Source organism: Notothenia coriiceps, unplaced genomic scaffold (assembly GCF_000735185.1).
Source record: "Notothenia coriiceps isolate Sejong01 unplaced genomic scaffold, NC01 NC01_scaffold00000665, whole genome shotgun sequence".
Lineage (NCBI taxonomy): Eukaryota > Metazoa > Chordata > Actinopteri > Perciformes > Nototheniidae > Notothenia > Notothenia coriiceps.
The window spans coordinates 230,286-256,713 of record NW_011333366.1 but is presented as its reverse complement, the minus strand read 5'-3'; the positions used below and the strand labels follow the sequence as shown (position 1 = coordinate 256,713).

The 26,428-nt window shown below is 40.8% G+C and overlaps 1 protein-coding gene across 1 annotated transcript; it reads left to right on the top strand.

Moving 5' to 3' along the window:
* Positions 1-582: 582 nt before the first annotated feature.
* On the top strand, positions 583-25,840 carry ppp1r12c (protein phosphatase 1, regulatory subunit 12C). Its single transcript, XM_010783746.1, is given in 21 exon segments — positions 583-917; positions 4,504-4,678; positions 4,774-4,904; positions 5,242-5,360; positions 5,484-5,643; positions 5,755-5,899; positions 7,092-7,166; positions 7,255-7,319; positions 7,885-7,997; positions 8,089-8,150; positions 8,896-9,026; positions 9,788-9,875; positions 10,513-10,630; positions 11,885-12,000; positions 14,010-14,056; positions 14,441-14,480; positions 15,048-15,092; positions 15,094-15,153; positions 17,894-17,944; positions 18,824-18,874; positions 23,544-25,840. Coding segments are annotated over 21 exon segments (2,073 nt in total). The 5' UTR covers positions 583-723; the 3' UTR covers positions 23,631-25,840.
* Positions 25,841-26,428: the final 588 nt, after the last annotated feature.

Genomic DNA, 26,428 nt, shown 5'->3' with positions numbered 1-26,428 from the left:
GGTCCTAGCGCTCCGTGCTCGGGCCCTAATAATACCACGGAGAACAATAGGTTCCTCGCACTTCGTGGTAGGACGCCGTTGGGTCCTAGCGCTCCGTTCTCGGGCCCTAATAATACATGTTATTTATTTATATAACAAGACAATATAATCAATAGGAACAGAGGATGTGTCATGTGATCAGGGTGGATATGCCAGTGTTAAGAGATGTGTTTGCTTTGCTCTTTGTTCAATGTCCTTTAGTGTGTTTCTCTGGGCATTGTCTTGATGCATCTGATCTTTTGTTTAGAGCACTTTGAAAATAAGTGTTGCTGAAATGTGCTATATGAACTTGCTTTGCCTTGCCTTGTTATCAGTTTGTTTTGGTTGCTCTCTTTCCTTTAGTTTGGATATTATTGTAATCTACAAGTGACCACAATTCCACAAGAAGCACAATAACAGGAAGTTCAGTGTTAACTGTATGTGCACAGTGCCAAGGCACGGAGCTGTTTTAGTTGGTTTCCCCTCTGGGGTCTACTCTACTGCAGGACAGAGGTGGTGACGTCAGGCATACAGGCCTGATCAGCAGCTTTGCGCGCTCCCGACCCCCACGAGCACGAGCCGAGGCTTCCTTCCTCCACATCCAGAGAGTAAGAACCAGGAAGTGAAAGTGTACACATGGAGGGTGTGTCGTTCCCTGTTAGCAAATGTTTTATTTTTAAAAACATTGTCCTCCTCGGATAAATAATGGGGGACTCGGCGAGGAGCAAGCGGCGGGAGCAGCTGAAGCGCTGGGCCAGCTCCTGCACCAACAAAGCGTCGGACGTGCCGAGGCGAAGGTGGCACGGAGCAGTGGACTCGGAGGCCGAGCCCAGCGAGCCGCCAAGGGAGCCGCCAGTGTGTGGAGGCAGAGATGAAACCAGTCCCCAGTTCAAAAGACGGTGAGGAAACGTCTCCTGCCAAACAGCTTTACAATAACAGCTAGCATCCATCTAGCAGCCAGCTAGCTTAGCTCAACATCTGAATATATGCTAAAGGCGGAATGTTGTGCGTGGGCTTGGACAGGGGGTAGACAAAACAACATAACATACATGGCTTATGTACATTATATTAGGCTACCTGCTGCTGGAAAACGTTTTACGTTGAAATAACACAATAATGTCCTGTTTTTCATAAAACTGTCAGTGGTCTGGCTTTTTTTGAGGCCACAGTTTGTAGTGTTTGTGTTGGTTGGCTAGCCAGCTAGCTAGCGTGCAAGAACAGTGTCATACAGTCAGTCCCGATGAGGGTCTGATTTTCCAGCACTGTGTTGCTAACTCACTGTTCACACTCATATTATGGCTTATGGGAAAGCCACAGAGGTGGAAGAAGTACTCGTTTCTTGTACTTAAGTAAAAGGAGAAATACTGCAGTGTAGGAATACTCTATTTCAATTAAAATTCCTGCATTGTAAATGTTACTTCGGTAAAAGTACAAAAGTGTTATCAGCCAAACATACATAAATTACCAAAAGTGAAAGTACTCATTATGCAGATTGGACCATTTTATTATAATATATAGTAAATGTTTTGAATATAATTATTGATGCATTAAAGTGTTCTCAAAGCTGGTAAAGGTGCAGCTAGTTTGAATGACTTTGTATACTGCAGGGTAGCTTATGAATTTACTCCAGGTGGAACTAAAGTCTGATTTAACACTTGATTATATTTCACATCATTCATCCAAATCCGTGAAGTAACTAAAGGTATTAAATAAATAAGTAAGTAAAATTACATTATTTATCTCTGAATTGGAGTGGGGTAGAAGTACAAAGTAGCCACAAATAAATATATTCAAGTAAAGTACTAGTCGAGTATCTCAAAATTGTACTTTAGTAATTGTACTTAGTTACTTTAAACCCCTGGACAGCCATAACCAGTGGGAAAGTGCCTATATCTTTCTGAGCTGAAACATACCTCACTGGCATTATTTGTTCGATTAGTGCAACATTATGAATAGGTAAGTCACATTTCTGATGACATCAATTGCCGTAGCTAAGACTAACTGAAAGACACTCAAAGGGACATTTGTGTTAAAAAAACAAATAAGATATGGATTAAAAGAGACAATGTTTAAATCTTGTGTTAATCTGTGTTTTCTCTTGTCAACAAGTACCACAAAAAGACCCTAGCCACCCATTAACTGATCATACACCAAGTGTTGTCTGTGTATTTAAGGCATGGTCTTGTTTGTGTCTTTACATAGACTTCCATTGTCACCCAAAAACTATTTAAAACACATCAGTGAGCCACGCTGTTGGCCTGGATGACATATTCCTTAAGTACTCGTAACATTTCCATTGTAGTTTATTTTAAGTCGATTCCACATATACCTTCCTGCTGCCTTAAATAGTCATGAGAACCCCAAACCCACAGTTTTCAATCATTCTCATCCTGTTTGAGTAGTTTGGTTGCAAAAAGTGCCCAGCTACTTTAGAAAGTCATCTTGTCCTTTTTCAATAATGACATTTGACCTTATGACACACTGTTCAAAATGTAAGTCTTCAGTGGGAAGTTAGAACCAAATGTCCTTGGGGATGAGTTACACAAACAGGATAAGGATTTGTGAAAATAGTAAGAGATGGAACATGGAATTGTTGGCTCTTTTCATGAGATTCAAGAGAACATTGTCAGCCTTATCCTGTTAAGAAACCTCTTTTAAAGAGATATTTAGAGAATGTACTGCTGTGGACAGGGGCAGCAGCAAGACAGATTTTAGCCACAAAAGAAAACATCACAGTGTTTCCCATAAATTGATTTATTTGTGGCGGGCCACCACAATTAAATATCGGTCCGCCAACAAATGGATCTCATAAAAAAAAAATATATATAAATTTTTTCTTTTTTCTTCTTCTTTTTGGTAGTCTAATGAAGGGGTTCCCAAAGTGGGGGTCGCGAAATGATTACAAAATGGAAAATTAAAAAAAAAAAATTATAAAAAGAAATTGATTAATTTTTTTTATAATTAAAAAAAAAATTATTATTAATAATAACGTTTGCATAGACATCTTCAGGGGCGGACTAGCCATCTGTATAATTTCCCCGCAACGAGGCTCCCCCTTTGACAATCCACTAGCGGGGTGTTTCTCAAACTTTTTCATACCAAGGACCACTTAACCAATACAAAATAGGAGTAGTAATAGTAGTAGTGATAGTAGTGAGACAATAATGACACTCCCGCGAGAGTGCGAAAAACAAAAATTAATTCACTAGTTTGGATACCCCCCCTCTGTCGAGAGGGGGTCGCCAGTCTCTGGCACTGTTATTTTGGGGGTCGCGGGCTGAAAAGTTTGGAAACCCCTGGTCTAATGGATACTGAGGTGGGCTGATGATCGGAAGGTTGCGAGTTCAAATCCTGCCTGGAACACCACTACTAGTGTGCCCTTGAGTAAGGCACTTAGCCCTCGGTTACTCCAGGGAGAATGTCCCTGTAATTGGTCATTGTAAGTCGCTTTGGAATAAGGCGTCTGCTAAATGCCTGAATTGTAAATTATATTTTTGGGAGAATAAACCCCACAGATCCTGTTTCACTCATTAACAACGCAACACAGAGCAACAAGATCGTTGTCTACAGTAGCCATGAAATCGCATGTATTATCTTATTTGAGGGGGGGTTGGACCACCCGAATAGGTTAAGAAGCCTTTGGCTTTTCTTGCCGGGGGGGTGCGGTGGGTGCGGTGCCCCCACAAATAGAATCAAATTCTGTGGGAAACACTGCATCAGTTTTAGTGTATTCCGTATTCAGAATATTTTCACCATTTATCTTGCTGTCAAACAGCCCTTTTTCAATTAAAACCATTATAAATGCCCTCTTCAGAGCTACCAGACTTATTTGATAAAAGTCAGTTATTTTAGCTTGCATAAAGCAGGAGTTGCTGGTGTATGAATAGTTAATTTTTTGGTAATTTGTGACTTTGTTGAATGTCAATAATACCATTAAGACACCTACCACTATCTATTGTAAGTAATAGACTAAGTTTGTGAGTTAGTGCCTCATACAACCCCACTTTATAAACCCAAACCATCCCTTTAACTCGTCAAACAAGTCTATTGTAACTGTGTTGTAATGTGTTTATTGTTTTGTCTCTCCCCTTTATAAAACACACTGGTGCTACAAGGCATGTTTGTTAGATATATATAATATAAATAAAAAAATGCCTGTTGGATTTACAGTATACCTAAAATAAAGTTATATAGGGGCTCTGTTCCAGGTGGCACCCTCAAATCTGCAATGCATTGTAGAAATAATAATATAAATAGTAACAATTCTTCCAATTTCAAAAGGGTCCTTCGACCCGTTAAAACACTTAAACCTCTTCTTATTTCTATTTCTTCTTGCACGTTCATAGTATATTGTATGTTGCATTGTTGATAGAGAATTGTTGATTTTTCTTTTCATGCCAAAACCAAGCTATTGTGCACATGACAATAAAGCCTTCAAATCTTTAAATCTTCAACAACCTGACCAGCTGTTTCCTCTGTCTTTAGGAAAAGGGTGAGGTTTGACAGGGCTGCGGAGTTCCTGGCTGCCTGTGCCAGCGGAGACACGGAGGAGGCCGAGGTGATGCTGATGGAGGCCAAAGAAACCAAAATTACAAACGGGGAGGAAGTGTTCGAAATTATCAACTGTTCCAATGCCGATGGAATCACGGCACTCCACCAGGTAAGTTTTTTTCCTTCCAAGGGTTAATTAAACAATATTGGTGAAGCTGCGAATGAATGCTTACATTTATCTTTATTCTCCTCTCTGCCTCACAGTCCTGCATAGATGGCAGCATGGACATCGTGTCCTTCCTTTTGGAGCACGGTGCCGACGTGAACCAGGTTGACAGTGAGGGGTGGACACCGCTGCATGTTGCCGCCTCTTGCAGCTACCCTGACATTGCAGAGTGTGTAGTATATCTCTCTAGTTAGCAGAAGCAGCTGTATAATACAGTACTCGTTGGTACTTCAGGGACGTCAGAATGCAGCGTGGGTGCCAGAGCATTTGTGCATTTAACAATACTAACATTGTTGTCCTGTTTGGCAGGATAACAAGTCAGCTAAAGCATGAGTGGGCTGGCCTGGCACACAAACTGCTCAGATAATTTAACAATTGTTTCACTTTTTTTCCTACAGTCATTTATTACGTGAATAATGTATTTTGTTAAAATATGTGATAGGCTTAGGTTTGTCTATTAATAATATTTTTGTTGTGTGTAGATCTAACTAGGATTGTTTTGTCAGTTTTCTTTTGCAGCGAGGTGCGTCCCTCTCTGCTGTGAACTGTGACGGGGACGTTCCTATGGACATCGCGCTGGACGAGGCCACTGAGTCCCTACTTCAGAGTTACACTGTGAGACTGGGTGAGTGAGGCGGGAGTATTGTCATTGTTACCTGTAACATTCATGCCAATAAAGCCCAATCAAATCTTATTAAAATTATAAAACAAGGGAGGCGTTTATTTTATATTGTCTATTGGTGTCCAGGTGTGGACTTGGATGCAGCCAAGCGTCTGGAGGAAGAGCAGATCATGGCGGATGCCCGGACCTGGCTGACTGAGGGCCTCCCTGCTGATGTTCGACACCCCAAAACCGGGGCTACCCCGCTGCATGTGGCGGCTGCCAAAGGCTACCAAGAGGCCCTCAAGTAAGACATTATTTTAATAATTGATTTATGAATATTTTATTGTTATATTTTCTTTCAGGAAGACTCTTTTGTTATACAGTTTTGTTATAACCTTGCTGTTATGTTGTCCAGGATTCTGTGTCAGTGTGAGCTTGACGTGTCAGCGAAGGATTTGGACGGCTGGACGCCTCTCCATGCGGCGGCACACTGGGGTCAGGGGGAGGCCTGTCGCATTCTGGCTGAGCAGCTGTGCAATATGGAGGCCCGCAGCAACGCGGTGAGGCTCAAAAGATAGTAGAATTTGATATTATTTTCTTTGACATTAAAGGTCTCCTATCATGCTAAATGCCCCTGTGATGTCTTTTATACATAAATATGTGTCCCTGGTGTGTCAGGGAACAAAGTTTCAGAAAACAAAACCCTCTCTCTTTTCCCCCGTACCCAAATCTCTAAAAACGGGGCTACAACGGAGCTTATCCAGATTTGCTGCCGATATGACGTAATATCGGAAATGTGGGCTGGCTTTACACCCACGGCCCTTATAACGTTGCTATCAGAAACAATGTGCGACGTGTTTTGGACGTAATATGGTCTTTGTTTACATTAGCAAGCATCGCTAACACTTAGAGCTAACGCTGAACTGGAGAGAGTATGTATAAAAAAGCAGGAAATAAAAAAATGAACTCACCTTGTGGTAAACCCGCAAGAGAAAAAGCATTTGAACTCCATACTGTTTCCGAAATAATCCTTGATGTGGTTTGGAACATGATATGGCATTTAATTACGGCAGCATTAAGCTGTATCTGATCAGTGCAGCCCCTCTGCAGCTCACAGCTTGCCTTGCCGTGGTCAAAAGGGGGCGGGGCCAGCAGCTACTGACCAAGAATCAGCACTTCTCTAACAGGGCTGAAATAGAGGGGTATGAGGGATGCCTGATCTGTTTGGTATTTTGACCAAAACACATCATAGACATGTGTTTTATATATCTGAGACCCATAATATATGCCTAAAAATAGCATGATAGGAGATCTTTAAAGGTCCCATGTCATGCTTTTCCGGTTATTACCCTTCCTCTTGTGTGTTATGAAGGTTATGAAACCCTCAAAGTACACCATGTAGCGAGAAAAAGCTCGAACACAGAAAAGACCTGTCTATGCTGCCCCAGAACGCCTCGTTGGAGATTTCTCTTTTTCTTCCTGGGTACAGTGACGTGCCCATACCCAAATGGACCCATTGGTCCAAATGGACCAATACGTGGAGCCATTACGTCCGCGGAGCCGTTACGTTGCGTCCACGGATTGGTGTGTGTGTGTGTTCGGGCTGGGTTTCGCTGTCTCGCAGACGGCCACTGGGCTCATAGGGAGGGGGGGGGGGCCTCCCAACTCATTGGGGAGCTAACTGTACTTTACTGTAAATTTAACATCACATATCATAATATGTTTGTTTTCAATTGTTTCTTTATTTTGTAGGGTCAGACACCATATGATGTGGCTGATGAAAGCGTTGAGGAGCTCTTGGAAGAGTTATCACAGAAACAAGCAAATGTGAGAAAGAGTTTGCCTTCCTAGTATTACATGCATTTACTTAAGGTGATTCAAAAGATCACTCACAGCTCCCTCTATCTCTCCACAGTCCATATTGGAAAAGCAAAACCAACAAGGCTCCACTGCTCCAAACGCACAAAACAAACGGCGGAGGTAGATATCAATATGCAACTTATCTGAATAACACGTGTTTCTCTTCTTTTTTTTTTTTTAAATGGGTTCCTTCCTGTGTACATTTAGGGCAGGTTTCCCTGACCGGTATAGAGTGGTGCAGTGAATAAGCAATGGCATATTTGGCAAATGCAAAACAGAAGTGAAAAGCTAAAGTTAGGCTATAAACTAACTACATGATGGTCATGTAACTTCAGGTCACCACCGTTAGGCTAAAGGTGGCTAATGTTTAGCGTGATGACGTTTAGCAGTCTCATGAAGTCGATGTTAGCAGCAGCTGTTTATACTGATGTAATTAAAATGTTAGAACCAAACAAAATGTTGACTTTGAGAAGAAAGAACCGTTAAACAGTAAATGCTAACCAATATCCTGGATTAAGGACTCATTCATGCACCAATCTATTAGGCGCTAACATTAAATTCCTTAACAACATATATTAAGGCAAAAATAAACAGTAGCATGTAATAAGCGCAGGGAGACCTAAACAAGTCTCCCTTTATCTCATCCATTGAGGCCCCTCATAACTAGCTTCTGTCCTCTTTCTAGGAGCTCAGTGTGCAGGATGAGCAGTAAAGAAAAGATGAATGTGCAGGACCAGTCCAAAGAGAGAGGCGTGTCAGGGGGCCTGGAGCTGAGCGAGGAGAAAGAGAGCTGCCCCGGTAAGACAGCGGCTCTTCTGACAGTCTTACCAGAACTACTACACATCTGTTTGCATTCTGATTCAAAGATATGCTCTCTCCCCTTTTTCAGAAAGCTCCACCGTGTCCAGTCCAGAAAGTGCGACCACGTCCACGGTTAGCCCTGCGGACAAGGTAAAAATCACTGATCAAAAGTCCAAAATGCCACACAAAAAGCTGTTTCTCTCTGCCAAGTCTTCCAAATGTAGTAAAACATCTTTGATATTGCAAACATATTTTACTCTTCTCTGAAGATCTTTGGTTAATTTGTGTTCTACAATTAGTAATAGTCTGACTGTTGAATAAGACATAATATTGCATATTCATCATCCTTTTCTTCTGTTATATCGGATACTCACACACTCCACCACATAGCATATACATTAGAAATAGCTTGTTTGGGTTCAACGTAACAATACTAACAATTGATGTTATTAAAGCTCCCAAAAACTAAACCCACAAACTTGAATGGCAGTTTAATAGAAACAAATGTGCAGTAAGGACTGGGATTTTGATTCAATAGTGTTGAGATCAGAGAAATCTGAGAAGAGGTCAAATTGTGGAACATCTAATGTACATGCAATATTAAAACCAACATCAGTGATAGGTATTTCAAATGGAGGAGTAAATCTAATTGAATACTTACTGATTTAATCTAAGAGTTCCCGCCTTCCCACACATCATTTCATCTGAGGTTTTAGACACACTTCTGATGAAGACATGTGAAGAAACTTCTTCTGGTCTTTTCTTACTGTGATCTAAAAAGACACATTTGAACAGCACGTTGACATTAATGACGTTTCCCCCCTAGGGCCATAGCATATGGATTTGGAACAGTTCATTACAGTTAAGTTTCTGGTGTTTTTCTTGTGTTTTTCAGACACCAGAGGAGAGAGGTGATGAGGAGAAGGAGCAGGACAAGGCTAACCGCACCGCTAGAGTCCAACCCACCCCTCAGACCAGGGAAGGTGCGGCTGAGAGCCCCAACACCCCCAACACAGACAGGCGCAAGTAAGAAACAAGACAGGAACCCTAATTTAATACCACTTAATTCTACTTTATGCCCTATCCAACAATATGTCATGCCTGGTATATGACAAGGGTTATTTAATACTCTGTTTCTAACAAAACTGGCATGTATATGCAGGTTTTTAAACCTTGGAAAACCTGCTGAACTAGGCAATCTGTTTGACTTATTCTGATTTTTTCATCCCAGAGTTGGTGTTAAAAAAGGTTCTGGTAGTGTGTCTGACTCTGTCAAGCAGAGTCTGGTGGCAGGAGAGCATTGTAGAAGTATGTTTTGAACATTGATAGATTATATTAACTGTCAAAATCCCATATGTTATAAATATCCTTTCCATCACTTGTTTAGGATTTGACTATTGTTCCCATGATGCTGCATGTAACCTTTCCCACAAAATAAATGTCAGAGAAATTCTTCATAATATTGAGAGTTGATAGTTCTGAATACTTTAACTTCATGTGGCATGGAAGGAAAGACCATATGTTTTATTCTGTGACAGAGTGTTTCCTAAACATCATTATAAAAAAAAATGCTGACCTTGTGGCAAGTTTGATACAATCGAACATTCAGCTTCCTCAGTACGTGACTTCCTAACATAGTTAATCTCATAGGCATCAACAACATCAACACATTTATTATGACATCTAAAATGTTTATCTCCCTCAAGAGAAAGCCACATGTTAGTGTTTGTTTGTAGAAAATGGCCTTAATACTGTGTATGTAACATATGATTTGTTGATGTGTTTAGGTTCCAGGCTCCAAGCAGAGACGAGGAGTCTGAGTCTCAGAGGAAAGCTCGCTCACGGCTGATGCGGCAGTCTCGCCGCTCCACACAGGTACTGCTGCTGCTTCTTCTTGTTGTATTTTTGTTTACATGGCAAACAAAATAATCTTTGAGGCATCTCTTCTCTTCACTGTCCTACTGCCTTCTGTGTCTACAAGTGTGTGGTAGGGAAGGAAAGTAAAAACCAAGACAAAAACACAGATATCATAGGAGAAAGTGGAAAGGCTGCATGTGCTACTATAACATATAACAGATCCATTTTCTCTACCTTCTAATCTCATTCCCTTGTTTCTTCAAATAGCTATCGAAGGCTGTCATTTTTTCATATAGAAATTGGATTTGCAATTTATTTCTTCGAAACCCTTAATCAAGATAAGAGTAGATTATAGTTCCTTTATTGTCATTGCACCAGGTACAATGAAATAAAAAATATGTATTTTACCAAAAAGAATCATTATATTTATTGTCTTTGGACCATTTTCATCCAGAACTCCAAACAAATGTTCAAAGGCATACATGTAAAATGAGTATTGAGTAGCTTTAGCCAGTTTGAGTATTGGGCCAGAAGCCTAAACACCCTTATCTATTCTATTGAAGTGTAGCACATTGTGGTTAACTTCTCGATGGAGAGGCAGAATACATTTCTAAGAAACTGTTGCGTGATTTCGTTCTCTGCTCTGTGCCTTCAGGGTGTGACTCTGACAGATTTGAAGGAAGCGGAGAAGACGGTGGCTAAAGCTGAAGAGCCCCCCCCTCGCAGCATCCAGCCTGTCAGCCCCATCGTTACCATCACGCCTGCTGAAAGGGGTGCGCACCAGTCAAATGTTTACTGTTATGCAGACTGCCAAATATAACCATGATGTATGTTTTGGGTGGAGTGCCCTGCCAGATAGGAAATTAGGTTTTCTCGCATGAGCTTCTGCTGCTGGTGTTGATCATTAGGCGTGGTTTACCATAAAGTCATAGTGTAGTTGGTTGTGTACATCTTCCTCTTTATGGTGTTTTTTCGCCCCCTCCCACACTCCACTCTTGTTTGGTTTTTCTGATGGGGAACTCAAGACTCAACTTGCAGAGATCTGACAAAGAAAAGGGAGCTTCCTGTTAAACAGAAAGTACAATTTGGATACTTGATGACTGGAGTTGGAAGAAGTACTTAAATCTCACACTCAACTAAAGTAGAAATACCACGGTTTAGGTAGAAATACTTTGTTACAAGTCCTGCATTCAAAGTACAAAAGTATAGGCATCAAAATACACTCAAAGTACTGTCAAGCAGAATGGCCATTTTTAAATCCAACTAAAGTACAAGTTAATGTGTGGATAATGCATTATATTCCTTATGAACAATGCAAAGAAACTAAAGCTTCTTCCAGAGGCTAGACTGCCCTGATTGGTTGTCGGCTCTTTTGTGACAGCCGCTTAGAGATGTTCAGACCCTTAGCCTATCAAGTACAATGTATTGGAGCGCTAGCCAATAGAAGCGTGAGTGTTTCATAGTGATGTCACTATTTTATGGAAGTAAATAAAGGAGTCGAATGGCGGCGTTTCAGGCAGGGGAGTGTGGGAGAGAAACTCTCTCTGTAGGGAACACAGGGATTGTAGCCTTTGCAGACCATTTACATGCACACATAGCTACAGAAGATACTACAGGGAAAGGGAAAAGCACAATAGAGCCTCTTTAATATCGTATTTATACCTATACTCCACTGTATATATTTGAGTATATATCTTATTGTACAACATGCACACTTTTACTTACTTTTATTCTATATTATTTTATCTTTTATTATATCTTTTTTTGAAGTGTCATTATTTGATGTGTTATATAAGACTACAGGAGAGGGAAAGCTCCAAAAAGCACAATAGGGCCTCTTTAAGTAAATGTACTTAGTTACCCTCCGCCACTGCTGATGACTGCGCATTTGTTCGGATCAATCCTGAAGTTATCCTGAAGTCTCCAGCCTTCTGTGTTTGAGTTGTGTTTGTCATATGCATTCTCTTTTGGATATTTATTGGTAGTTCGATTTTTGACTTGTTTCTGTGGGCCTGCATGTGTTTCAGATACAGACGCGCTGAGCCAGGTGGAGGCGGAGGGGGAGAAGCGTCTGGGAGTGAAGGACAGGAGGAGAGGGAGGAAGGAGAGACGCTCCACTGGCATCGTTCTGCCAGACGCAGAGGTAACTATCTAATCAATTCATTTTTGCAGTGATGTGGAAAGTAGGGGAAAGGACATTTGAAGTGCCACCGTAAGACAAAACCCAACTGGTCTCTGGAACAGTAGGCAGATCTTGAACATGTCTCACTTAGTCTTTTAGGCAGCTTTCTCCATTATGAAGGTTATTAAATATGTTTCCAAGGTCATCAATGAGCAGCTGCATATGTTTATGAGAATATATCTAATTCCATTTAGACCCAGATTTAAAATCCAGGCAGGATAAACTCAACGATATATATATTTTTGAAAGAAAGAAAAAAGAAGATCAAAGCTGTTCAACATGTATACTATAACCAGGGCTGCACATAACTGGTGCGCAGGTGCGCATGCGCCAAAAAAAGAGCACCGGGTCATTTGAAAAAAGGCGCATTTGCGTGCCAACATTGAGAGAAGAGAGAGAAGAGAGAGAGAGAAAGATATTTGCGAGTTGCATATGTACTCAGGGCCGGCCCGTAGCACTGGCGTTATAGATGTTCGCCTAGGGCGCCAGATCTGGGGAGGCGCTGCGCTGGCAGCTCTGGGAGGGAAAAAACATTTTGGACCGTTGGGGCTCATCCTAATTTTCGGCCTTGATGTAACAACATTCATAATTAAGTAAATGTAACACCCTTTTCACCCCGGTTACACATTTCATTTGCCCTGTACGATGGGTGCTGTAAGTGATGAAAATGGGGGATGTTGGCTTATCTGGCGCCCGCAGCTCACAGCCAAAGTGAGCGTGGGAGAGAGGGAGGGCGCACCGCCCGGTACCGGCACTGTTCTTATTAGAATCTGGTGCTAGCTGCTCTAACTGATATAAGAAGAAGACGTTTCTACAATAATGTGGAGGGAGAGTCCTCTTCAGTCAGACTGAGAGGCTGATAACTACAACTCAGTGAGGTAAAGGACTCTTCGTCTAAGTTCAAACGGTTTGGTCACAATTTATGTAAACACATATTTCCAAGGCACTCCTTTATAATGATTGGGATAAACAGGTTTGAAATCATTCAAATGTATACTATAGGACAGTAACCAAAAATATCCTTTAAAACTGGAGAGATAAAAAGAAATGCATAAATGTTAAGGTAAAATAAGATATGAATGAACAACACAAATAAAATAAGTTACACACTCATTTGTTATTGGCTATGGTAGGTTATTGGTTAGGTTCACATACACTTATTTGATTACATCCGCTTTTCTAAGATGACAACAGAGACTTTCGACCCAAAACCAGCTGTTGACTTGTGGATGCAAGCAGCTAATCGCAGACTCAACCAGAGAGAAAGAGTAGGCATACATCATCAGCTACCATGTCTGACAGAGAGGAGAACAGTCAGGAGGAGGGTAGTAATGACAGCTTTTAGGATTACTGGTCGTGCTAATGTTGTCTTGTGTTCACCTCTGCATGTGTGTTCAGTGCCGTGTGTCTGGCAAATAAAGTCAAGACCCCCTAAAAAGTTACAGTTTATTTCATTTTAAGGATGAGCACCAAGCAACATCTCCAGGTGCTCCTTTGAGAACCAGGGCAAAAAAGTGATGTGCACCCCTGACTATAACATTATTTGAGCCTATTAAACGTTTTTAAAAAGAAATAGAAAAATGGTCATTCAAGCTAAAATGTGTTATTTTATTCTAAAATGGAGCACTTTATTTTATGTTGCACAATAGCAAAAGCTTCCTGCTTTGCATATTATTTTAACCGCTGACTTTTTTTAACTTGTGCTTCTTTGATTTGACTGTCAGTTGACTACATACATAATTTGGTACAACATTTCAACTAAATACAACTTCTGTAAATACAATGCTGCAACAAGCTGAGACAGATCATATCAATGACTGTCCAATCAGAGAATTTTAGTACCAAAATGTAATGAATAAAGTGTGGTTAAGAACACACAGATTTGTGAAGTGCCCTTCTTTGTAGTATGTATTCATTCAGATGGAAGTACAGTGCTGTGCAGATAGTGAGCTTTCTTTGTTTGTTTTAAGAATGAAGAGGAGGACGCTCATTTGGACGATTGGAACAGTAACTCCAAGTAAGTGTTACTGTTTTTAATCTCTTGCATATGGTTTCAGTCGTTCATTTTCTTCATCTCTTTTTGATGTTGTTTTTATATTGCATTGTATCAGAGACAAGCCAAGAAAGCAGAATCATTATTTTTTTAGTACTATTTTCTTTCCGCAAAAAAACAAAAACCCAGATTTGTTTCCATGTTATGGCTTTTGTTATTTTATGGATGGATTTAACGGTTCGCTGGAGAAGACTGTGACTGTTATATTCTATATGAACCTTCTGGGTTGCCACTGTGTAGTGAACAGAAATGTATTATTTCCAGTTCATGAAGGTACATTTTAAGATGGAAATGTATAGCCCTGTGATATTTTTTTGGCGCATTAATATCTCTTGTTTGTCTCCGCAGTGAGAGTCTACCAGGAGACTCCTCCTCTGACTACAGAACGGTACGTTTCTGACCTTCTTACAGAAAAGATCACACATTCCTGAAAAACATACCTGAGGGCTGACACTGAATTATATCTGAGGTGTGGACACATCAGGGCAGGATGATTAACCAACATGCTCTAGTGAGGAATTACCAGGAAACCCTGCCAGACTCAACTGTAGCATCCACCATGCTGCTCCTCTCTGCACTAAGGATCACTATCTCTTCAGGGTTTTGTAGTCTCAAGGTGTGTGTGTGTGTGTGTGTGTGTGTGTGTGTGTGTGTGTGTGTGTGTGTGTGTGTGTGTGTGTGTGTGTGTTCACATGCAAGTCATTTTCTCCCCGGTGACTAATGCCTCAACCACAGGAGATTGAGTTCGATTGAGAGGGTCTTTATAGTGTGTGTGTGTGTGTGTGTGTGTGTAATGCGGCAAAAGAGAATGGATTCATATGAGGAGACGGGCACTGCAGAGACTGAGCCTCGTGTGTGTGTGTGTGTGTGTGTGTGTGTGTGTGTGTGTGTGTGTGTGTGTGTGTGTGTGTGTGTGTGTGTGTGTGTGTGTGTGTGTGTGTGTGTGTGTGTGTAGCTCTACCTAAAGGTCCTGCAGGAGAACCTGGCTCTGAAGGACAAGACTGCAGGAGAAGGAGCTGCTGCTCAGCCAGAACAAGGTGGAGCTGGAGAGACTCCAACAGGTAAGTGTGTGTGCATCAAAATCTAGTTAAAGTAGCGACAGTAAAAGTAGTCATTGTGCAGATTGGTCCATTTCAGAATAATATATATGATATGTTTTATACTGATTGATCATGAAAGTGTTCTCAAAGCTGGTAAAGCTGCAGCTAGTTTGAATGACTTTGTATACTGCAGGGTAGCTTGTGAATTTACTCCAGGTGGAACTAAAGTCTGATTTAACACTTGATTATATTTCACATCATTCATCCAGATCTGTGAAGTAACTAAAGGTATTAAATACATGTGGTGGAGTAAAAGTACACCATTTACCTCTGAACTGTAGTGGGGTGGAAGTAGCAACACACTGAAATACTCAAGTAAAGTACACGTCTGTCAAATGTTACCTAGTACGGTCAGTGTATGTTTTGGTCATTGGATTTTCTTTTCACAAATGGATATTCAAAAACAAAAAACGACTGGATATTTGATTTTCGTTTTCAAATTGAAAAACCAAAATTGAAATACAAGTCGTTTTTCTTTATCATGGTNTGAAGACTCAGGCTCATGGTGAAGACTCAGGCTCATGATGAAGACTAAGGCTCATGGTAGAGAAGTGATGAAGACTCAGGCTCATGATGAAGACATGATGAAGACTCAGGCTCATGGTGAAGACATGGTGAAGACTCAGGCTCATGATGAAGACTCAGGCTCATGATGAAGACAGATGAAGACTCAGGCACATGATGAAGACATGATGAAGACTCAGGCTCATGATGAAGACATGATGAAGACTCAGGCTCATGGTGAAGACATGATGAAGACTCAGGCTCATGGCTGAAGACTCAGCCTCATGATGAAGACATGATGAAGACTCAGGCTCATGATGAAGACATGATGAAGACTCAGGCTCATGATGAAGACATGATGAAGACTAGGCTCATGATGAAGACATGATGAAGACTCAGCCTCATGATGAAGACATGATGAAGACTCAGGCTCATGATGAAGACATGATGAAGACTCAGGCTCATGGAGAAGACATGGTGAAGACTCAGGCTCATGATGAAGACTTGATGAAGACTCAGGCTCATGGTGAAGACATGATGAAGACATGATGAAGACTCAGGCTCATGGTTAAGACTCAGCCGTTAGCTTGTGTAAAGCCCTGGTAAGTACCTGCGTTGACCAGCCACAGATATGCAAGCAAAGGTTCCTGTCAGCTGACGTTAATTCCATATTTCTACTATTCAGTCGCAATTTGTGTTTCGTAAATTAACTTGAATGTCCCCTCCAGGTATAATAAACCCCTGTGAAGTATTAAAAAGGAACCAGTACAGAACTTAATACACTCGACCAACGCAGTCCCTGGCATTATTTGTAATGAGGAAATGGATTGCTGTGAACTCTTGATCCCAATGGGAGTTAAGTGCAAGAAAAGGAGTAAAGACAAAAATAAAAGATACAAAAAAGCAACATAAAATAGTTCCCACCTTATGCTCTCTCCTACATCAAACTTGATTAAAAAATATGTCACAAAGAAAAGTTTCTTGGTGAGAGCGATAAATCAATCAATCCTATGCTGCTTTTCTGTCGAACTTCTCTTTCTTTCTTCAGCAAATCATGACTTCAGAAAAATTGTACAACATGCAAATGCGCAACAGCTCTGAACAGTGAGTGCATGGCTTCAGTTCAGACTCTAACTGTCTCTCTCCCTCTCGGAGTAACCTATCTGCTCCACTTGGCTAAACCCTCTGCAGCCAGTCAGTCTTTGGTCTGCACATTCTTTCCCTCTTGAAAATCAATGAAATAAATAGGGTGCATCTCAGAGCAGGAAACAGAGGGGAGGCTGCTCCGAAGGTTATCCAGAGTGCACATTCAGAAGCTCAGACAGAAACAGATGAGCCAGAAAAATGGATGAATAGGGACCGAGAAGGAGGGANGCAGTGATGTTTTGGGGCTGTTGCTGGGCAACACGGACTTTCAACTCCCTCCAAAGATTTTCTATGGGGTTGAGATCTGGAGACTGGCTAGGCCACTGGAGTGGCCTAGCCAGTCTCCAGATCTCAACCCCATAGAAAATCTTTGGAGGGAGTTGAAAGTCCGTGTTGCCCAGCAACAGCCCCAAAACATCACTGCTCTAGAGGAGATCTGCATGGAGGAATGGGCCAAAATACCAGCAACAGTGTGAAAACCTTGTGAAGACTTACAGAAAGCGTTTGACCTCTGTCATTGCCAACAAAGGGTATATAACAAAGTATTGAGATGAACTTTTGTTGAGGTATACCTAGGATGAAAATTACAGGCCTCATCTTTTTAAGTGGGAGAACTTGCACAATTGGTGGCTGACTAAATACTTTTTTGCCCCACTGTATATATATATATATATAATATTATATATATATATAAACATAAGAAGTAAAAATGTGGGCAATTGGCCAACTTATTTCACCTGAAGTTAGCCTAACTTTGGAGTGTCTTTTTGGCCCTTCATCGACAAGCTATCGAAACATATTTGTTAACAATGGATTCCTCTGATCATGTTATTTCTGCAGCGTAAGTTGCCATGTTGATTTAGCCAGGTTAAAAGACAGCAGCCGTAAGGGAAACTCTTGCTTTAGGCTAAACATACCTCGTTAACCCTCTGATCTGGCCTTGTGGTATCCCCCTCTGCTTTCAGAAGTGAGTGTATTTGAGAAGTGTGCAACAGAAATGAGGGTTGTATAGTTGAACGGTCAGCTGTTTAACACTGTGTCTCTGTGGCAGAATCAAGATAGCGGCACCGACAGACCGGCCCTGCTGGAACTAGAGAAATTTGTAAGTCTCCATTTATTTTCTCACTGTGTCTCTATCTCTAGGAACAAACCTCCTGTACTGTATATATAAAAACCATGACAACTAACAGTCTGTTTGCCAGCTCAGAGTCCTGTTGTGAACCCATAAATGTTGAGTACCTCCATGTTTAATTTGATAAATGTATAGTACTGGTCACCAACACAAAGAAACTGCCGGATGCTAACTTTCATATGGTTGACAATTAGCACAATTAGCTTAAGTTGCATTAATTATAATTATTACCATCATAGCCTATGCAGACAATAGTTAAAAACCGCCTTGGCCTTTTTTTCGTTATTGAGGATTCTGAATCCATTTCTGATCTTTTCAGGATCCAAAATGGCAGTTTTAACCAGAAAGTGGCCAACAATCGGCCCACAGAGAGTACAAATATTGACACTTTCTGGTTAAAACTGCCATTTTGGTTCCTGAACATGTCAGAAATTGACTCGGCATCCTCAATAACCCCCACAATATCTCCAAAATTGTCGATATCGGCCAAGTCATTTTTGAACTACTGTCTTCATATTCTATAATGCAATTTAATGGTAACTAACGCAACTTATGCTAATTGTGCAAACTGCCCAACATATGAAAGTTAGCATCCGCCAGTTTCTATGTGCTGGGGACCTGTACCATACATTTCTTACTTTTCAACATTTCCGGGTTCAAAGTGCTGGCAACTCGACTATAAAGGAACGTAAACAAAACAGTAATTTCCTGTTCCAGAGTTAAACTGTGTATGTTGTTGATGCGTTACATTTACATTTACTTTATGATATGTGATAACATATTTTAGCAGGTCCTTTAGAGAAGAAGTGAAATGTTGTCTGGTGAAATGATGTTCAAACTGTTCCACAGGAGAAGCTGTCCCTCCAGAGGAAGGCAGTGGAACTGGAGGATGAGCTGAAGGTACCGTGGTTCATTATAGACACATTAAGTTTGAAAGGCTATTTCCACATAACACCGAGTAGAACAGTTGCACATGTAATGCCGCTTTCACATGGAAAGTCTCCAAAAAGAAAATACATTTAGTTTATGAAGTGAAAGCGCATTACATGTAAGCATCATCAAAATAAAAAAATCTGAATTAATTTAGTGTAGTCCATGGCATTAGGGCTGAGCCAATAGGCGCTTTCACACCGGAGTACTTTTCCCGTTTAGTTCCGATAGTTCCTGGGATTTTGCGTTCACCCCAAAAAGAGAACTTAGTTCATGAGAAATGTTACCCCCTTTTTAGAGGTGGGACTTTCCCGGGGAGAAAAAAGTTCCAATTTCTGATTGGCTGGGTGAATTGCAAACCACGCCCCGTAAAACCCTGAAAAGTTTTGTGAATCCACCATTGTATTTGCTGCCATTAGCATTAGCCCCGCGCTCCAACAGCGAGAGAATAGCTTATGGCAACACAAAAAAAACATGGGTGGAGTGATGAGGAGGTGTCGGCGTTTTGGCGATTTACTCACAGTGCCCGATCTGCAGTGCGCATGTGCGAGATGGTCCACCATATTGGAGAACTCCGGACGGCAACCCAAGTAGGACACTTGACACAGTGGCTTTTGGCAACGCTCAAAAAGAAAACTCGAGAGAGATGAGTTATTGTTATTACAACGTGACTTCACTATTATTTAACAACTCTTTTTATTGGGTTCTTTTNGAAATATATGATACATTATGATGTGATATGCCGCGGACTGTACTTAATGTTACTCTGATCCGGTTACTTATGTTGTTGCAGATATTTAAGTAAGCTTTCTTGACGCTAATGTTATAATAGTCAGATTGCTCTGAAGATGGGAGGTGATATTCTATTAATGTTCACGTTCACACAATCGGTGATTTTTGCCGGCCGTCTTTCCTGCAACGGCAGTTTTTCTGTATTTCCTTTCTCCTGTAATATGACTTGATTGCTTTAAACTCCGCACACTGAGCTCTGATTGGTCAGCAGGCAGTGCTTTCACTGTGTTGAGCTTTTAGCCTGCAACCTAACCTGCTCCATGGCAGGTTAGCCGCTCAGCATAAGTTACCATGGAGATCTAGCCTGCTAAAAAGAGAACCAGTGTCGTAAGACCGGAAACCCAGAGTTTTCCCTGAAGTTAGCCAGCTAAGCGAAAATGTTGCGATATCTCGCAAAACATTTTTTTCCTTTTTCAAATAATTTTTTTTTTCTTCTCCATGTCCCCTAGGGGGCTCTGTAGGGGAACAATTGAGACAACTCCATGTGGTCAACATAACAACACTGCTTGTTTTAAAAAAACATACTGCTTGGAGACTGAGTCCAATACAAATTAAACCAGACAACTCAGATTCAAACACTTATAACACACACTAACATTCGCCTTCCAAATGCTTTTTTAAAGCAGAAAACGCCGGTGTAGGTACCAGATGTGCACGGCCTACCAGATCAACACGGGGTCCGTTACGCTTACTAATGACGTCACGCATTGGCTGTATGGCAACCAAAGAGGACATTTTACACGGCCAAATTCCGCAAAGAATATAAAAAAATAACAATCGATATTAATCTGAACGAGGGAGGTGATTTATTATCATTACAACGTAATTTCCCGATCATTTAATTATGANGGAATCAACAAAACTGACTTACTACCGGGCGATTCCCGCCCAGAAGGGAAACGACCAATGGAATACCTGCCGAAGACTCACTGTCTAGCTCGCTCAGAAGTGAAACTCTGTGTATAAAATGTTCGATCATTTGAGATCGGGCTCTTGTTTTTGACTTGCGTTCCTGAGACATTCTCACAGAGGTAGAAACCTTGAGCCGGAGTACTTGCGAGTGCTTCGTGTTAGGGAGATTGGTGGTGATTTGATGTTTACCATTAGAGTCAAGATTTATTGTTTAACGTATTCTGGTGTTTCTTAATCCTTCCTTTTTACGAATTTACCCGCTTATCAAACACACGCGGATACAAGTGGTTTTAACATCCTCCAAATCTCCAACATGTTCGCCAAACTTTTTATTTCCGACTAATCGTTATTCCTGTTAGTTCGGGATGTTATTGATCCCGCACTAATTCCGACAACAAGTTTGATACCCTCGATTTAGCCTATATCTCTTGATCAATTCACAGTCTTCCATTGTCTCCAAAACATTTCGTCTCTCAGCCATTTTCAGATTCTTTGTGAATAGGTCTTACTGAGTTAGGAGTCCTCTCGAGGACTTTTAAGCTCTCCCAGACTTAGGTGCTACTTTTACGCCTAAAATACTTTGCGAATTGCTCTTAGTGAATAAAATTAGGAGTCCTAAATTTAAGACTGACACGCCCATTATGCTTAGGAGTTTCTCCTAAATTCGCCAGTTAGGAGCTACTTTTAGCCCTAAAATCCTTTGTGAATACGGCCCTAGATCAGCACGGGGTCCGTTACGCTTACTAATACGTCACGCATTGGCTGTACGGCAACCCGAGAGGACATTTTACATGGCAAAGAATATTAAAAAATAACAATCGACATTAATCTGAACGAGGGAGGTGATTTATTATCATTACAACGTAATTTCCCGATCATTTAAATATGAATATGGTGAGATACATTCTTTGAATAAGCGAGAAATGGATTTAACTCCTGTTTGACAATAACTGTGAATTTATTTCCTTTTATTTAAAATTAGAAATCAAATGTGATCATACACCAACGCAGTTTTTAAAGATATACATTTTTCAACACAGAATCATTTACCAAATTACACCATATCCAATCATTTTACGAGTCAGAAAATGCTATCTGTTCATTGCAGTTATTGTTTATTGAATTAGATTACCATGAGCTCAACATAATTGTGTAGAGTACAAGTCCACAGCCAAGAAAATGTTATTTGCATCTCATTTTATTTATGAATATGGAATGATGGAATTCTAACAATGGAGTTTGTTATTATTTACTATAACTTGATCATTCTGCTTCAGTTTGTGGGCTACAGCCAGTTTATGGTAGCAGCGCGTTAACAGCTTCATCCTCTGAACGTGTGTACTGTCTGTTAAAAAAACTGCAGGAACCCAGAACACAGACAAAAAACATAACCCCCTTCACATCTCAACTATTGTAACGGGTCCCCGATATGACCACAGTGATGATACCTGTATTAAGCAGGTGAAACAGGAGCTGTTGACAGGAAGTTGTTGTTGCTATGGAAACAACATGACGGTATCTGATATCTTCTACATATAAGACGGAGAAAGTAAAGAATAAAGTTTATGTTTAAATGTTAGCACCCCCCGAAGAGGCACAAGCTCTTACGTTGAGTCTGGAGTTTCAATAAATTCTAAATCATCAGTAAAGTCTACGACCATATTTCGGAGGGATATGATACATATTAACTTTCAATTTTATGCATTTCAGTTCTTCAATAACATTACTTAATTATCACTTCACTTTCCTGACACAGTTCCACTAACATACATTCACTGTCGATTGTTATTTTTTAATATTCTTTGCGGAATTTGGCCGTGTAAAATGTCCTCTTGGGTTGCCGTACAGCCAATGCGTGACGTCATTAGTAAGCGTAACGGACCCCGTGCTAATCTGGTAGGCCGTGCAGATATGGTACCTACATCGGTGTGAACGCGATCGGCTCTTTAGTTCCATGGGAGTACTAAGTGCTGGGAACTAAGTACGGCAAAGTAATTAGTAAATGCTAATGGCATTTTGTATAAATTCAAAACTATTGAGGTTTTCAGATGGAGGCGGTCATCGTATTTGAATAAAATAAAACATTCTAGAAACTAATTTCTGAATTTGAATTAAGTGATTCATCAGATTAAATAATGTATTCAATCAAATTCCTTTATTATATATAGCTTTTTTCAACATAATGATGTACTAGTGGTAGAGCAGTGAAAATATTATTTTTGGAAGGCTAGACGTCGATATGGATTGAAACAGGATGTTGTCTTTGATAAATATCTTGATCTGAAACAGGTTGAAACTAAATATACAGACACGTAAAGAAAAAATAAATGCTGAAACTCCATTGTAGTTTGCCTTGGAGCAACAAGTACAAATGCACCTATGGATTAGCCTACACACCAATTATACGTATATCCTATAGAAATCCCTAACTGGCCGTTAGAGGTCACTGTATGAGAGTTTTAAGTTAGACCTGCTGTAACCGCTGTAACACTATTCACATTTCTCCTTTTAGTGATATCTGATTGTCGTGTTGCACGATGCACGATCCCACATATGCATTATCATATGGTTAAAAACGAAATATATTCTGTGTAATTGTATTTAAAAGTAAGCATTTCCCTCATTTTGGGTTCTGATTATCTGAAAAGTGAAGAGTTGACTTGGCGCTACCGTGCGTCTGTTATTGCACTGCCACAGGTCAAGTGCAGCAACCAGGACCTGTCAGTTTGTCAGTTGTGTTTATGGGTGCGTCACAAAGTGAATGTACTTGTTTTGTAAAACCGGTTCCCAAGATAATGCAAAGTTGTCTGCAGTGTTATCAAAGTAACTCACATGAAAGCTAATCGTCTAATTTCATAAAAATGATTTTACTTTATGAAGTAAACCTTTTTATTTGATGGTAAATATAATCTAATGCTTGTTGATGTTCCTGCAGGTTCTGGGGGACCTCAGAACGGACAACCAGAGGCTGAAGGACGAGAACGCCGCGCTCATTCGAGTCATCAGCAAACTCTCAAGATGAACCCTTAAAAACATGGAGATAAAAAGTATTACAGAATCTTCTTTTGCCCAACTCAGACGACACAGGAAGAGCGGGCAGCAGCAACACCTGCACAGCACATTGACAGTAACTGGAACAACGTTTTAGATTTCAGGGTTTTTAGTGTTTTGGGCCTTTTTGTTTTGGCAGATCTACTGTATGATAAGCTGAACTGCACCTCCTGTGGACTCACATCCACTTTTTTTTTTACGTCTTTATTGTATTTTTTTAACTGGAATATTTTAATGTGCTTTGCTCCTCTGATACTTTGTGTAAAATCCGTATTAAGAGACCTAAAAGCCATGCACAGTGCGAGCTCACGGTTTTAGCCTTCTTGACCCCTGAAGGGATGGAGGGAAAAAAAAGCCAGTCAGGTGTAGGGTATGGTTACTATTATAAGACAAAAATTACCGTAAATGTGCCAAAAACCAGCCCCAGTTTTACATGTCCTTTGGGGGAAACTCCACGAGGTCAGTGTTGTTTCTCAGGGTGAGTCTCGGGTCGATGCTTTCTGTTTTTGGTGGACCAAATTTTGCATGCTCATTTCTCCCTGCTCCTCTGAATGTATATTTAATATGTATATTTATGTACAGGGGCCATCTGTCCTGACAGTGATGTAAAGTCTCGAGCGGAGAGTTTTGGGTGCTAATAATGGAAGTCATGTTCAGAGTGATTTTTAAGGAATTTGTTTTGTTACAAACATCAGATCTTTCATGAGCTTTAGGAGAATGCATGCTCTATCCTTAGTACTGTACGCCAGTAGTGATTTTGCCTTTTTTGTTTGACTGGAGGCTTCTGAAAGCAACGACCCCTCGGCTATGCTAAGCTAAGTATTCACCCTGTGACGGACGGCTGGTAGGATTCAACAGACAGGCCGGATGGGTCAACGTTTGAATGTTTACTCCAATTTTAAAGAAAAACTTGCATGTCAAATTGTATTTTGATGCTGTGCCTTTCGATATACATTTCTAAGTCATATTTCTATTTTGCTTTGGCAAACGTACACTGTTAAGTATGAAATACAGTATGGGCATACATTATTAAGGCTCTGTTGTTTGTTTGTTTTTTCCCGCCCAAATGCTGATACACCAGTATCACAGGGACACATCTTTGTTACAATTATCTTGAAAATAATTCTGTCAAACTACGATATTATCATAAGCGCATTGAAATAAGCATTTTAGGCATTTAAGTGTGTCCTGTCAAAATATGTTTATGTTGGTATGACAGGTATTACTGTAATGAAATAATGCAGAACTTACACAGCATGTCAATTTGAAGCATCTTTCTGTAAGAGCTTCCAGAAGTGTCAAATTTTTTCCAAATGCCCCGGGTTCAGTAAAAACTGAAACTGAACCTAATGTCCCTTTAAAGACACAGGAAAACATAACTCCTGGGTAAAAGCAGTGCTACTATTTGACACAACACCCGTGAAGGAGGCCGAGTTGAGCAAAATCTTTATTGGCCGAGAAGAGCAATAACACATGATAGAATATACAACCCCACCAGCATGCCAGCGTTTTCATAGAAACTGTACAATGTGAAGGAATGTATGGAGCAGGAATACATTATCAGAAGAACCAAAATAAAAGTTATACATCCATATGTTCTGGTACAGTACGAGTCGATTTCAACAAATGTTTCAGGTCAGTTTCAATCCCCTCCTCATTAAATATGGAGCGTGTTCTCTGTTCATGTCACCTTCCATTCATTGGTTTCCTTTTCACTACCAGCGTCTGCCACTTGCTCCTGCACTTTCTCTGCTTCTACTCCTCCACCTGGGGTCTGCTGACTGAAGTAATGGAAGGGGGGGGCTTTGTATGAGGAATGATGTACATTAAGGCAAAGGGAGAAAAAAAGGCTTAATTAGAAATGTGTATTTGTCGCCACATGATCATAGTCAGTGCTAAGGCCTCATGGCTAAAAGGAAGGAGAGGTTCAATAGTTCACTGGTTCCAATTCTCAACATACAGTCTCCTCCAATCACAAGGTGAGTTCATTTCGCAGAGCCTGTATCTGAGTAACGGGCTACGGAAAGCTAACTGGTTGGTAGCTTGGTAAGCCCTTAAAGTACAGATTACCTAACAGTGAGCACTGCATGTACTGACAAGGCATGCTAAATTAGATTTAGACATAAGGCAGCTTTTTTATTTTTTTTATCCTAATATTTTTTACTCCGTTGGTCACTTAGGCCCCAGTCCCCATTTGAAAGGGAGTGGGTGAATACATTACGGGAAGAGAGAGCTCTGAATTAACTCTTCTTACAAGGCAGGTATTGGTAATTACATCAAAAAGACAGCAAGCAAAGGAAAGCTATAGGAGGTGGAAGGGTGGGGGGGCAGGTGGATGTGGTGGGGCCCCGCTATGGACACAACAGCTGATTAACAGTGATATGGTCACAGTACACAACCATTGATACAATTATATATAAAAGAAGGCAAACAAACTAAAGTTGATTGTACAGTTGCTTCGTACTACGCACTGAGAGAGGAAGACACCATTCTGCAGGGGTGGGGGGGTTAATCTCTTCAAGCAGCAAAGATCCGGGGACAAAAGAAAAGCAGGAGGGGGGGGGAAGTTTAAGGTGCTACATGGGGGGGGTGAGTGATTGAGGATGTTACGTTGGTGAGTGCGGATAGGGAGGATGGACGGAGGGATGTGATGGTGGGGGGTTGCTACGGATGCGGGGTTTAAGACAGCGATGGCAGTAACTAAGGCATGAAATGCAAACAGAAAAAGGAAGAAATGGTGGACAAAGGACATGGGATGAGTGGGGGGGG